The 15,230-nt window shown below is 49.8% G+C and overlaps 1 protein-coding gene across 2 annotated transcripts in view; it reads right to left on the reverse strand.

Annotated features, from left to right (window-relative positions):
- Positions 1 to 15,230, reverse strand: part of MYO1A (myosin IA) — a 128,849-nt gene that overhangs the window by 34,444 nt on the left and 79,175 nt on the right. For both annotated transcript variants that reach the window (XM_075337052.1, XM_075337051.1), the window contains exons 15-17: positions 13,275 to 13,337; positions 11,930 to 12,130; positions 8,286 to 8,512 (exon numbers count right to left, since the gene is read on the reverse strand). In XM_075337052.1, the coding sequence (XP_075193167.1) occupies positions 8,286 to 8,512; positions 11,930 to 12,130; positions 13,275 to 13,337 (491 nt within the window). The remainder of the gene's footprint in view (positions 1 to 8,285; positions 8,513 to 11,929; positions 12,131 to 13,274; positions 13,338 to 15,230) is intronic.

Below are 15,230 nucleotides of genomic sequence, written 5' to 3' on the forward strand. Positions count from 1 at the left end.
AGAGCAAGCAAAACTGACTGAGAGCGTCCGGGTGTGTGCCCCGGGGGAGACAGCAAGGTTTGCAGACGGCAGTGACCGTCTGCAGGAGTGGCCGATTGGAGTTGCCGAAAGGACCGTGGACGGGTGGTGGCCCGGCGGTACCGGACCGGTACACAAAGAAAGGCCAGCACCATTGGCAGGGGCCTTTCGGATCCCGGCAAGGCTTGGAGTCACCGTAATTTGCCAAATCCGTCAGTGAAGGGGACCTCCGGGTTTCCAAACAACTAAGTCCCGATTGAAGGCAAAAGTCCAACCGTATGAGAGAGACACCGCCACCGCCAAGGCACCAGTTTCTTAGGGCCAGCGCCTGCGGGCAAAGAAGGGCTCCTCCGGCCCATATCCAAGCCGGGGAGCGGGTTAGCGGTGGGAACCCATCGATACCAACAACCGTACTTAGGTGCAGGGAAGAGACAGTCACCGCTAACTTGCAGGGAACAACAAAACCACAGCCGTCCGTGGGACCCATCCAACCAGCCGCTTGTTTTACCGTGAACTGTGTCATCATCATTGGGCTGAGTGAGTACCTCCGTGCCGTGCAGCACAGCGCTGCCCCTGCATCCCTGCACCTCACCAGGCCCCATAACCCGCCTGACACCCTCTCCTACCCCATCACCGGGGCCCCGGGACAACCAACCCCCTACCCACGGAGGGGAGAATAACAACCATAGCTGCTCCCTGTCACCGTCCCCGGGATCCCCATCCGGAGCAGCGGTGGTGTCACCAAAAATCACCACAACCGTGGGTGGCGTCACGGACAACATCCCCAACACCAAACCACCCCCCTTTTCACTCACGGGCGAGGAGCGCCGCTCGAGTCCCCGGGATCCGGCCCATCGCTTGAGCCACCGAGCAGCAGCAGCCGCAGAGCAGCGGCGGCTGGACCCGAGCAGTGGGAGAGCGCAACGTTGCCATCCTCCTCCCCGCCCGCGACAAAATAACCTGAAGAAAAATCCTTGGGAGGTCTTACTAGATGAACACATCCACAATATCCCTAAATAATCCAATACCCTTACTTCTTTTATATTGCAAACCATCGCTTCAGCTTGGAGAAACCCAGGCCTAGACTTCATAAATTCATGAAAATCTGGCCACCCTGGACAGAATTCATACTCCTTTCGCCACACCTCCAGTACGCCTATATATGCTGATTCTTCTTAACACATTTAATCCATTGAGTAGAATTTGACTCCATATCAGGTTCCCCTCTCCCATCTGTACTCCTTTCCTCTTCCTCAGCCGTTCCCCTAAATGTTTTTCTCTTCACATATTCTTAATCGAAAGTCTAAACTTTTGTCCTTTTGATGTATTATTATTTTGTTTGGCTTTAAAACTTTCAATTAAAATTACCAGTTTTAAAAGAATTTACAGTAGCAATGATCCCAACTCACTATGTAAAGAGGACCTCATCACCCGTACACAGCAGATCGGTAAATACTTGTATTATACATAAAATTACAATTTTGTGTCATATTTCCTCATAACTCAGCAGTGTTCCTCTGTTAATTTTCCTGGAAGTGTATTAATAAATTAAAGAAGATGTTCCATCAACATTTTTATTTAAACCCTCCAAATTATATGTATAATGATGTATAAGTGCATTAAAATACTCACTGATCGCCATCATCTTCGATTTCCAGAACAGCTCCAGTGCTCTTTTGGCCCATGTGAAAACATACTAATCAGGTCACTCAGGGGTTAATGTGTGTGTCAGGTGCAATATGCACCCAGAGCCACGAGCAGTTCTGGGTGCATATTGCTATTACCTGCCTAACCGTCCCTGTATCTAGTAGCATAGATAAAGAGATCTTTAGAAAAAGTATTTCTAAAGATCCTTTATGATATGCGAATGAGCGCTGGGACTAGTCGCAAGGGCATTAGTTCCTGTGCTCATTCTGCCCCCTTAGCATGTTAGCATGCCCACAGTGGAGTGCTAACATGCTATTCAATGCACACTGCCTAGCGTCATCAGTGGTGACGCGTGTACCTGTGTCCATTGTCACTGCTTCAAAACGCCGGGTTTAGGCTCAGTGCGCATGATCAGAAGGCCCAAGCACTTCTGTCATGCACACTATGAAGCCGGGTGTACGCGTCCCGGCTTCAGAGAGGTCTACTGCGCATGATCGGAAGTACCGGGGCCTCCTGATCATGTGCACTGCCCAGCATCTGAAGCGATGAAAACGGTCACAGGTACGTGCGTCACCACTGATGACACTGTGGGCGTGTTAACATGCTAAGAGGGTGGAATGAGTGCAGGAACTAACGCCCTTGCGACTACTCCCTGTATTCATTAGCATATCATAAAGGATCTTTAGAAATACTTTTTCTAAAGATCTCTTTATCTTTGCTACTAAATGCTAGGACACTAAGGGGTACTTTGCACGCTGCAACATCGCAAGCCGATGCTGCGATGCTGAGCACGATAGTCCCCGCCCCCGTCACAGCTGCGATATCTTGTGATTGCTGGCGTAGCGAACATTATCGCTATGGCAGCTTCACATGCACTCACCTGCCCTGCGACGTCGCTCTGGCCGGTGATCCGCCTTCTTCCTTTGTCACACGGCAGGCGGCCAATAGCAGCAGAGGGGCAGAGATGAGCAGGATTTAAACATCCCGCCCACCTCCTTCCTTCCGCATTGCAGCCGGGACACAGGTAGGAGATGTTCCTCGCTCCTGCGGCTTCATACACAGCGATGTGTGTGTCGCGGGCGGGGAGGAGGGTGTCAGCACACCGCGCTCACCCCTTCTGCTCGGGTCCGGCAGCTGCTCAGTGGTGGCTCGAGCTGTGGGCCGGATCCCGGGGTTTCTCGAGCGACACTCCTCGCCCGTGAGTGAAAGGGGGTGTTTGTTGGATGTGGGGATTGTTATAGTTCGTGACGCCACCCACGGTTGTGGTGATTGCACCACCGCTGCTCAGTGTGGGGGTCCCGGGGATGGTGATGCGGAGCAGCCAGGTGTTGTGTTGCCCCTCCGTGGGTAGGGGTTGGTGATCCCGGGGCCCGGTGATGAGATGTGAAGTGTAGGGCCTGGAGGGCGCAGGGACGCGGGGGCAGCGCTGTGCCTTGCGGCACTTTGGTACTCACTCAGCCTGACACACGGGCACAGTCTGTACGGTAAACCAACGGCTGGTAGGACGGTCCCACAGACGGCTGCACCTGCACTCCCGGTAGGTGACGGTGACGTTTCTCTTCCTTGCACCTATGTTGTCTGATGGTAGCGGTGGATTCCCTCCGGTTACCCGCTCCCCGACTGCAATCTGGGCCGGAGGAGCTCTACACTTTGCCCGCAGGCGCTGGCCCTGGGGAAACTTGTGCCCTGGCGGTGGCGGTGTCTCCCCGGTAATGGTCGGGCTGTTGCCGTCAATCGGGACTTGGTTGTTGGGGGATCTGCGTCCCCGTCACTGACGGATTTGGCAAATTTGGCGACTCCTAGCCTTGCCGGGGTCCGAGAGGCCCCTGCCCTGGTGCTGACTGTCCTTCGGAACACTGCTCCAGACCACCGGGCACACAGCCAACGGGGTCCTTCCAGGAACTTCCAAACGGTCCCCCTCCAAACAGTCACCGCCGTCGCTGACCTTGCTGTTCTGGCCCTACACACGGCTGGGCTCTCAGGCTTTCACACTCTCTGCTCTGTCACCACTTCTTGCTTTCCTCCTTTTCCACTTTGCTTTCCTTCACTTTCACTTCTTTGTTGTTTACTCTAGCCCTGCCTGGGCTTTCTGCTGTTCACTCTTTCATGTCCCTAGCTGGACTGCCTGGTTACTTCCTGCCTCCAGAGTTGTGAGCTCCTCGGTGGGCGGAGCCAACCGCTTGGCCCACCCCCTGGTGTGCATCATCAGACTTCTGGAGGAAGGCAACAAGGATTTGTGGTTAGCTGTGATGTGCCTACCTGGAGTGTGGGGTGTAGTGGTGGTGTTGTGACCCGTGTCCCCTGGCTTGCCCAGGGCGACACATTCCCCCTTAGCAAAATGCAGACCGTCCGCGGGCTGCCGTCCTACACCGGTTTTATTTTTCTGTAAAAGGGGTAACAGGGTTAAGCAAAACATAAATACATTTTTAGTCAAAAACTCTTCCCAAACGGGAGGCACATTTACTTAAACGTTGCAACGGTATACGGTCACGGTTTCCGCTCTCTCCCACCCAAGCAACCTGGCCCTGATGCTGCCCCTAAAACCCAGGCAGCACCCCTTGACCCACAGTCCAGCACAAGTCACCCGAGCGGGATCTGTCCTTGCCCTCCAGAGGGTGGCCACCGGTTCCTTTGGTGGCTGGGCCCTGGCCTGCTCTGCTCAGGGCCCTCCCTCCAACCTGCCTCTCCAGAGACGGTATAGCGGAAACGGTAACGGTACCCAACATATTTACAAGCCACTAAACGTTTGTGGTTGCCCTGCAGAGTTCACGGGCTTGTCCATGGATAGTTCCCATGCAAATAAACTTAAACGGTCCCCACGGGGACAACGGTGCCGGCTCCAGCCGGTTGCAAATCACAAACAAATCTGGTGAAGTACTCGGTCATTTTCATTTTCATGATTTCAAACTTTCAACTTTCTCAAACAAACAGCAAACTTCTGGTGGTCCCCACGGGGACGGTGCAACGGGCATCCGCTGCCCTACTCCGGTCCGTCTGCGGCTTCTTCCGAGGGAGGGGGTGCAGAGCTCACCTTGCTCTCCGGGCTGCCCCTCAGCTTCACATCCAGGGCAAACCACCCACTCTCTCCGCAGTGCCGAGTATACCGCACCCTGTCTCCCGGTATCAAATTGCGGCCAGGATGCTCTTCGGGCAGGTGAGCATGTACATCCCACCAGGCTACAAACACCTCGGCCTCCAGGCCCGGTTCGTATATGAACCCGTAGCCCCGGCGGATATCGAATCGCCTCACCTGCCCCTCGTAGAACGGGCCCCGGACACGGAAGGTCGCTTGCCGCAGGTTTTCCTTCTCCCTTATGGCTCGGGCCACCAGCTCGGCTTTCCTTCGCTCCCTCTCCGCGATCTCCAGGCCCAGCTTGGTCGGCTCCCTGTCCCAGTATGGCTCCGGCGCACGGGTTGAGCCCCGCGGGACATCCAGCACGTTACCCACTGTCAGGAAGGTGGGTAGCGTATCCCGCGGTGTCATGGCCTTGGGCGCTGCCTTGCAGCGACAACCCGGTGCCACCTCAGCCGAGGTGTGGGGGATGGGCACAGGGGCTTTCCGCAGTTGGGCCCTTGGCTCGGAGCGGGTCATCGGCTCCGGCTCGGGAAGCTGCTCGGGGACTGTCTCTGGCACAATCTTTGGGGCCTTCCAAGGCAATGCCTCCGGTTTGCTACGGGCTCCGGCTACAGGTCGGTCCGCTGGGGCGGACGGGCTGGGTATCGCTACCAGTTGCGGTGGTAGCGGGCCTAGTGGCGGGGTCACGGCCTCCGAGACGGGTGGCGAGAGAGGCAACGGGGGGAGAGGGCTTGGACCGGGTCCCTCAGCCGCAGCGTCCGGTCCCTCCGGGACATAGGGGCGTGGGTCACTCACCCTCCCTTCCTCCGCTTCCTCCTCGCGTCTCCGCATGGCTGCCAAAACGTCCGCCATGTCGGTCTCCCACTCCTCCAGGAGGAGCTGCATTTTGACCTGCAGCCTTAGATGGAGCTGCGCGGTCCGGATCTCCACCCACGCTGCGGTTCCCGGCGCGGGGGCCACGGTGTTTCGGGACGGCATCCACATGGTGTCTTTGCTGTTTGCTTCCAGGAACGGTTTTCTGGCAAGGTCCTGGCGTCCTTGCTTTTATAGCGGCGACTACATGCCGCCAGCCGCCATCTCGTCCCCCTTAGCTTTTTCCGGCCCCTCCTCTCTCGGGGCGGGGTTTTGGCCTTCGCGCTTCTACTGCTCGAGAAGACGCTCGAGCGGGAACTTTTCGCGCCAAAGATGGCGGCTTCTGAAATTTTTCTGCCGGATGCCTCCGGCGGTAACAAGGCGCACCTCCACCTGACGGCAGAGCGGTAAGATCCTGTTCGTGACGCCAAGTTGTCGCGGGCGGGGAGGAGGGTGTCAGCACACCGCGCTCACCCCTTCTGCTCGGGTCCGGCAGCTGCTCAGTGGTGGCTCGAGCTGTGGGCCGGATCCCGGGGTTTCTCGAGCGACACTCCTCGCCCGTGAGTGAAAGGGGGTGTTTGTTGGATGTGGGGATTGTTATAGTTCGTGACGCCACCCACGGTTGTGGTGATTGCACCACCGCTGCTCAGTGTGGGGGTCCCGGGGATGGTGATGCGGAGCAGCCAGGTGTTGTGTTGCCCCTCCGTGGGTAGGGGTTGGTGATCCCGGGGCCCGGTGATGAGATGTGAAGTGTAGGGCCTGGAGGGCGCAGGGACGCGGGGGCAGCGCTGTGCCTTGCGGCACTTTGGTACTCACTCAGCCTGACACACGGGCACAGTCTGTACGGTAAACCAACGGCTGGTAGGACGGTCCCACAGACGGCTGCACCTGCACTCCCGGTAGGTGACGGTGACGTTTCTCTTCCTTGCACCTATGTTGTCTGATGGTAGCGGTGGATTCCCTCCGGTTACCCGCTCCCCGACTGCAATCTGGGCCGGAGGAGCTCTACACTTTGCCCGCAGGCGCTGGCCCTGGGGAAACTTGTGCCCTGGCGGTGGCGGTGTCTCCCCGGTAATGGTCGGGCTGTTGCCGTCAATCGGGACTTGGTTGTTGGGGGATCTGCGTCCCCGTCACTGACAGATTTGGCAAATTTGGCGACTCCTAGCCTTGCCGGGGTCCGAGAGGCCCCTGCCCTGGTGCTGACTGTCCTTCGGAACACTGCTCCAGACCACCGGGCACACAGCCAACGGGGTCCTTCCAGGAACTTCCAAACGGTCCCCCTCCAAACAGTCACCGCCGTCGCTGACCTTGCTGTTCTGGCCCTACACACGGCTGGGCTCTCAGGCTTTCACACTCTCTGCTCTGTCACCACTTCTTGCTTTCCTCCTTTTCCACTTTGCTTTCCTTCACTTTCACTTCTTTGTTGTTTACTCTAGCCCTGCCTGGGCTTTCTGCTGTTCACTCTTTCATGTCCCTAGCTGGACTGCCTGGTTACTTCCTGCCTCCAGAGTTGTGAGCTCCTCGGTGGGCGGAGCCAACCGCCTGGCCCACCCCCTGGTGTGCATCATCAGACTTCTGGAGGAAGGCAACAAGGATTTGTGGTTAGCTGTGATGTGCCTACCTGGAGTGTGGGGTGTAGTGGTGGTGTTGTGACCCGTGTCCCCTGGCTTGCCCAGGGCGACACATGTGCGGCCGCAGGAACGAGAAACAATATCGTACCTGTCGCTGCAGCGACATTATGGAAATGTCGGACCCCACACCGATGATACGATAACGCCGCTTTTGCGCTCGTTAATTGTATCAAAAAGGATTTGCACACTACGACATCGACTGTGACGCCGGATGTGCGTCACTTTCAATTTGACCCCACCGACATCGCACCTGCGATGTCGTAGTGTGCAAAGCCCGCCTTAGGCAGGGATTAGCAAGATGCACCCAGAACTGCTCGTGGTTCTGGGTGCATATTGCACTTGACAGGTTCCTTTTAAAGTCACTTTCTCAAGATAAGTCTATGGAGCCTGGTCCTAAATCTCCATAGGCTTATATCGATGGAGGTAGCTCAACACAACTGTCCTGTGTAAGCTGGGAAACAAGAAAAGTGGCATTAGAAACCGGAGAACATGGTGATCAGTAAGTATTTTAATGCACTCACACAAAATCTTATACATATTTAGGAGGCATTAAGAAACAAAAAATTGGTTGGGACATCTTCTTTAAAGAGGATATCCATGATTTTTTTTCCAAGTGCTTAAAAATTAAGGCTAACAGAGGCAACCATTTGCCTGTTATACCCGATGCCGGCTCAGAGGCGTCACTGACCGCTTCTGCCGGCAATTCAGCTGCTCCTCATCAACAAAGCAGCTTTCATTATTAAAAAAAAATAGATATGTGATACATTACCTTTAAAAATATTTTAGTGAGTGTAAAACTCCAATGTAAATGCAGAATAATATACAGTTACCAGTTAATCATACAGTATATCTTTTAACTATTCACAATATCTGTTCTGGGGTTATGGGGGGCTGTATACGATGGTCTGTATAGATTTTACTTAAAATCTGGCAAAACAGTTTAGCATACAGCAAATGAAATATTGCAATGTTTTTAACTGTATAATTATAATCTCAAACTATGATAATGAAATGAAATGGGGGGTAACCAATGTAACAATCGATCACGGGTAACACGTTACCTGATATAATTGGGATTCTTGGCATACAGATTCTTCATAAGGGTTGACACTGAGCCTTTGAACTGGAAGCCAACGGTGGGTGGACGTTTTAGAGAAGTGCTCTTCGGGTCTCCCTCTGGGAAAAGAGATCTCAGCAGTTCATGCTTTGACTTCCACATAGCCTGGGACAGGTCTCTGAAGAGGAGATCATTGTTCTTGTCCAAAAAGCCATCAACGATGTATGTGACCTGTGCAAAACACAGGCTTGTAAGAAGACTGCATTATATCAATTATTTCAACCCTATTATCTCTAAAGAACATCTTAGGACATGACATGAGAGAGTAAATCTACGCCCTCTACTATCAAATGCAAATATATATTAAGAAATTAAGAGATCCTTAGAACAATCGGATCTTTATTTCCAACAAAGACAAATAATATAATTCGGGTGACGTTTGGTCTTTTATGGCCCACATTCATCAACAGATTTCTTGTGTAAAACTGTTTGAAATGGCACAAAATTGTACACCTCAGATAATCCAATGTTGGATGGCAAACTCAACTTTAGTGATCAGTGTCAGGCATCTGCTGCCAAGTCTAATAAAATAATGAGTTGCATTAAAAGAGGCATAGATGCTCATGAGGAGAACATAGTTTTACCCCTATACCCAGCGTCGGACTGGCTACGGGAGGAACTGCAGTAATACCAGGCCTGGCCGTGGTTACATGCACTGAACTCTGGAGCTCTCACCTGAGCTCCGGAGTGGAGCCTGGACTGAGCTGCAGGTTTCCAGGACTGAAAGCGCCGACTGATTCCCCGGCTATCACAGTGCAGTTCATGACATCTCCGGAGTTCAATGCAGGTAACCGCGGCCGGGACTGGTATTACCGGCAGTTTCCGGTATTACCACTCCTGGCTGCTGTTACCTGCATTCAACTGCGGACAGCCCAGGCTGCACTCAGGAGCTCAGCTGAGAGCTCCAGAGTTCAGTGCAGGTAACTGCGGCCAGGCCCGGTATTACTGCAGTTCCTCCGGTAGCCAGTCCGACGCTGCCTATACCAGTTATTAATGCCACCACACTTAGAATACTCTGAAACAATTTTGGTCTCCAGTATATAAGGACATAGCTGAACTAGAATGGGTTCAGAGAAGAGCAATCAAGGTTATTAAGTGAATGGGTGGAATGCAATAACAAGACAGGGTATTAAACTTGGGGTTATTCAGTTTGGAAAAATCAAGACTTAGGGGCAATCTTATTACAATGTACAAATATATGAGGTGACAGTACAGCGACCTTTCTAGTGATCTTTGTACACCTAGGCCTAGACAAGGGGGCATCCACTACATCTAGAGGAAAGGAGATTTAATCATAATCACAGATGCAGATTCTTTACTGTAACAGCAGTGAGGCTATGGAACCCTCTGCCACAATGTTCTGATGGTTGATTCATTACTGAAATGTAAGAGAGGACTGCATGCTTTTTTTGAAAAATATAATATTATGGTTTATGTGCATTAGAGTTTGTGATTGGGCATTGATCCAGGCAACTAATCTGATTGCCATATGTAGAGTCAGAAAGATTTTTTCCCTTAATATGGATCTTAGTGTCTGCCACATGGGACTTTTTGTCTTCCCCTAGATCAACATGTCAGGCTGTAGGTTGAAATCAATGGACTTAAGTCAACCTTCAACCTTACAACTATGAAACTATGTAACTATCTCATAATTCTGCAAAAATTGTGCAACGATTTCTTTTTATAAAACCAGTCTCAGCCAGTTCTGCACACTTGTTGTGTAAATTATGAAGACCTGTATGGCATCCCTAGCAGGCATACATTTCTGGCGGTAGCAGACTTCTCTTAATGAATCTGGAGCATCTTACTGCAGCTATCAGGGAGTATAAAATGACTAAATAGGAACACCTATATACTGGCCCTCAGACTGGGTCCCTGCACTGTCCCTTATCTCAGAGGTAGGCTTGATTATAGCAAGATCTGAACCCCCAGCATGACCCTGATTCCTGTCAGAGCCCTTTTCTTTCTCCCCCTCTTCCTTGGGGCGGGCTGGACACACTGCATCAATCCCCATAAATTACAGGGACAGGGAAAAAAACAACACAAGTACACACTGCACAAAAAGGAGAGACAATACGTGTATGGGAGGGAATAAAGTATAAAGAACGATGTAAACGCACAACGGGGAAACTTCCACACCATTCAAACAGCAAAGTACTGGTCACGAAAAATAGGTTACAAGACGGGAATCGCAGGAGCATAAGCTGAAGCTATTATCAGCAGCAAATCAACCGTCTCCTCAGCCTGAAATAGGGCGGAAACAGCTGAGTAGAAATTAGCAACTTCAGTCTCCTGTAGTCCCATATCACTCTCACAGGAATTAACTCCTGCAGGACTGAGAAGTAGTGGAATAGACTCAGCCGATGCCCAGCTAATGCTAGTTTCACACTTGCGTTGAACGGCATCCGTTGCATTGCGTTGTGTGATGCATGCAACGGATGTTTTGCATATAGTGGCAGAACGGATGCAACGGATCGTACAAAACAACGGAATCTGCTTTTTTTTTTTTCTTTACAGTTTTACCGGCGGCAGACTATTGTGAACGATCAGCTGATCACCCGGCCGCCGGATGATCAGCTGATCACTCACAGCAGCCGGCCCCCGGGTTATCAGCTGATCGCTCACAGCAGCCGGTCGCCGGGTGATCAGCTGATCGCTCACAGCAGCTGGTCGCCGGGTGATCAGCTGATCGTTCGGCCGCTGAGATTGTGTGCGGGGGTCGGAGTGCGGGGTGGGCGGAGCCGAGCGGGGCCATGGCGCTGAGGACAGTGCCGCGGGGACTGCATGGCTGGGGACAGGTGAGTGTGTGTGTGTTTTTGTGTGTGTGCGCGCGTGCGTGTGTACATGCTGAATCGAGTGCAGGAGGGGGAGGAGCCAAACGGGGAAGTGTTGGGCTCCCTGCACACGTAGCCAGGGTAAATATTGGGTAACTAAGCAAAGCACTTTGCTTGGTTACCCGATATTTACCTTGGTTACCAGCGTACACCGCTTAGCGCTGGCTCCTTGCACACGTAGCCAGGGTAAATATCGGGTTACTAAGCAAAGCGCTTTGCTTAGTAACCCGATGTGTACTCTGGTTACGTGTGCAGGGAGCCAGAGAGAGCATGCGCAGCGAAATCCTAAGGATTCCGCTGCTCAAAAAACGTTACATGCTGCGTTCCTTCCGCCCGGCGGAAGTAACGCAGCATCGGCCAGCGGAAGCAACGCAGGTCCATTAGTCACAATCCGTCGTCCATACAAGTCTATGGGAAGCAGCGGAATCCGTTAACGGATTCCGCTGTTTTCCAAAACGGCGGATTGCGACTGAAGGAAAACAATGCAAATGTGAAACTAGCCTAAGGCTGAGCAATAAGGAGATCTCAGGTTGCCTTTCGGACTCTGCAATCTGAACAGAGTCTGATGCTGCTGCGGCACCCCACCACTGTGGACCTCAACACCACATGACACTAGCACCGGTTTATTAGGTCTGGTAAACAAAATTCCAGTCTTAATAAATCGGAGCCTATATGTGTGAACAAATACTACTACTACAAATATATACTACTATGCATGGATAGGCTTTTCAGGATAGCAGGACATTGTTCTTACCTGACCAGCATAATGCTCTACTCGGAAGGCATTATCAAGTAAGGTTTTATCAGTGATCTTTTTGTCATTCTGGGTAGCCTTACTCTTGAAGTGCTTATGCGTTTTGAACCGAATCCCAAGCTTGGCAAGGAAGGTGGCATCAGAGACATTTCCTGGGCGCAGGCATTCTTCATCTAAGACTGCAAGTATTCCATTTGTACTCTGCCACAAGGGAATATAAAGGGTTAATTTAGAACTATTAGCACTTGGTAAATTTGTGTTCTTTGACATTATATGAGAACATATAGAATAGAGTAACTCTAAGCCATAACTGTAGATTAGCCTGTGAGTGAATAATAATAATAATGAATAGAGATGGGCGTTCAGTATATCAATGAAGTTCTTTCTTGTGACTGAGATAGTAAAATGTGTTCTATGTATTTACAAAAAACCATGGTTAACATTAGCACTGGGCAAACCAAGGCATGTGGGCCTACTGCTCCTAGAGAACACACGTGACATTGATTTCCATTGATGATATCCCTTGTATATGTACAGCAACTGTGCACATATAGCACTCATGCGAGCTGTGTTATACAGCCGGCACCAGTGTCTAACTGTTGGATTGTAGCTAGTTCTGACTACAACAGTTTAAAGGGGTTAGAATAACGTAGCAATCCATTAGGCACTACACATGATTTCAATTTAAAAGAACCACGGAAAAAACAAAAAGGTAGAAACCGTGGAAAGAGCTGCAAACCACAGGCAACAGTCAAAAAAAGACTGTTGCCTGTAGTTTAAAGGGGTTGTCTACTACTAAAACAACTCTTTCAGATTCCACATTTTCCCCAGTGAAAATATTAAAGTCTACACACTTACCTCCCTTACCAGTGCTATTTCAGCGGTGCCGCGGTTCGCATTTCTGGGGCTCATGTGACATTATGACGTCACGCGAGCCCCGTATCCAATAAGTAACAACTTTTGTCTCCTTACCTTTGGACCAAACGAGCAATCAACAGGAAGTGAGTGAAGCCGCAGTGTTCACTTCCTGCTGATTAATTGATTTGGTCTGAAGGCGGGGAGGCAGAAGCCGGCGCTGATTGGACGTGGGGCTTGGGTAACATCACAATCCATAGCTCTTATCATGAATAAAAACACCTTACAATGCCATTTGCTGAAAATTAAAAAAAAGGTATTGCTCTTGGAAAGTAAGGAAGAAAAATACCAAGTGTAGTAGAGATCAATGGCGCCCGAGGGTCTGAATAATCTTGAAGTTAGCCCTAAACCTACATACTATCTAAGAATAGCACATTTGTGATGCTTCCTGCTTTGACTTTTTACATTTCAGGCCTTATGTGCTACTTACATCCTCTATCAGATTGCAGATAATCTCATTGTCAAAAAACTCGACTCGGGTCCATTGAATTCCCTGAAATAAAAATAACAATATGAGACATGAATCTAACATATAGTACCATATAGAACACTTAGCTATACTATAATGATGATGACTACACAGGAAACGTTGCGACTCCTGTGTGAACTCAAATATTCCATATGGTAGAATGGTTGGAATTCTTTCTTGCAGTGCAAGTCACCTGAAACTTTTTCCATATATGGACACATTGTCGCGCAACGGTCCATGTTTACTCCTTGACCTCTATATAACCAAAAGTCACCATGGAGGGCTAATCTTATCTGTTCTTATATCTTATCTGTGTGTCCACCTCCATTAACTTGAAAACGGCATAGAAGTGGTGTCTAGGTATACTAAAGTAGACATGCGCTACGCAATGAAACCACCTATAACGCCACCTGGTGGAAAACAACGGAGTTAGCATTTTTATCTCGAAAACAGAACGAGATAGAGAAAAGAAGTGAATTAAAAAAATTGTAGGGCATCATCAATTCAATACGAATCGACACCTTGCATACAGAAATGCTATGATATGAAACCCATGACCCCCCAAAACATTGAATGGTGGTCACGCATATGGCGCTCATTTAATTTTGATTCTCAAAGTGGCCACCGTCAGCTGCAATGCACATCTGGACTCTGCACAGCATACTGTATCTTGCTGCACGTTGTGCAATATGGTAGGTGACACGTTTGCACAAGCATCTGTGATACGTCGTCGTAGGTCCTGCAATGTTGGTGGAGGGGTCGCATACACCTGCTTTTTGATGTGACCTCACAGAAAGAAGTCCAATGGGGTCAGGTCAGATGAGCGTGGAGGTTATTGAGCAACAGACAGCCTCACAGAGCATGCCGTATACACTACAGTTCAAAAGTTTAGGGTCACTTGGATATTTCCTTATTTTTGAAAGAAAAGCACATTTTTTTTCAATGAAGCTAACATTAAATTAAACAGAAATACACTCTATATATTGTTAATGTGGTAAATTACTATTCTAGTTGCAAATGTCTGGTTTTGAATGCAATATCTACATAGCTGTATAGAGGCCCATTTCCAACAACCACCACTCCAGTGTTCTAATGATACATTGTTTCCTAACTGTGTTAGAAGGCTAATGGATGTTTAGAAATCCCTTGAAAACCGTTGTGTAAGTGTGTTAGCACAGCTGAAAACAGTTTTGATGATTAGAGAAGCTATAAAACTGACCTTCCTTTGAGCTAGTTGAGAATCTGGAGCATTACATTTGTTGGTTCCATAAAACTCTCAAAATGGCCAGAAAAAGAGAACTTTCATATGAAACTCGACCATCTATATTGTTTTTAGAAATGAAGGATATGCCATGCAAGAAATTACCAAGACGCTGAAGATTTCCTACAACGGTGTGTACTACTCCCTTCAGAGGAGAGCACAAATAGGCTCTAACCAGGGCAACAACTGAGCAACAAGACAAGTACATTAGAGTCATTAGTTTGAGAAATCGATGCCTCACAGGTCCTCAACTGGCAGCTTCTTCTTCTGCAGTACACGCAAAACGCCAATGTCAACGTCTATAGTGAAGAGGTGACCCTGGAATGCTGGTCTTCAGGACAGAGTGGCAAAGAAATAACCATATCTGAGACTGGCTAATAAGAGGAAAACAATAATATGGGCAAAGCAACACACAACACAGACATTGGATATAGGAAGATTGGCAAAAAGTTTTATGGACAGAAAAATCGAAGCTTGAAGTGTTTGGATCACACAGAAGAACATTTGTGAGATGAAGAACTACTGAAAAGATGCTGAAAGAGTGCCTTACTAGAATGCAGCCCAGGAGCTGCAGAGGGGGAAACTTTTAGGTTTCAAGCTAAATTTCTGATGACAGGTTCCCTTTAAACATACCAAGAAACACTGTGCAAGTGATC

The sequence above is a fragment of the Anomaloglossus baeobatrachus genome, chromosome 2 (assembly GCF_048569485.1).
Source record: "Anomaloglossus baeobatrachus isolate aAnoBae1 chromosome 2, aAnoBae1.hap1, whole genome shotgun sequence".
In the NCBI taxonomy this organism is placed as follows: domain Eukaryota; kingdom Metazoa; phylum Chordata; class Amphibia; order Anura; family Aromobatidae; genus Anomaloglossus; species Anomaloglossus baeobatrachus.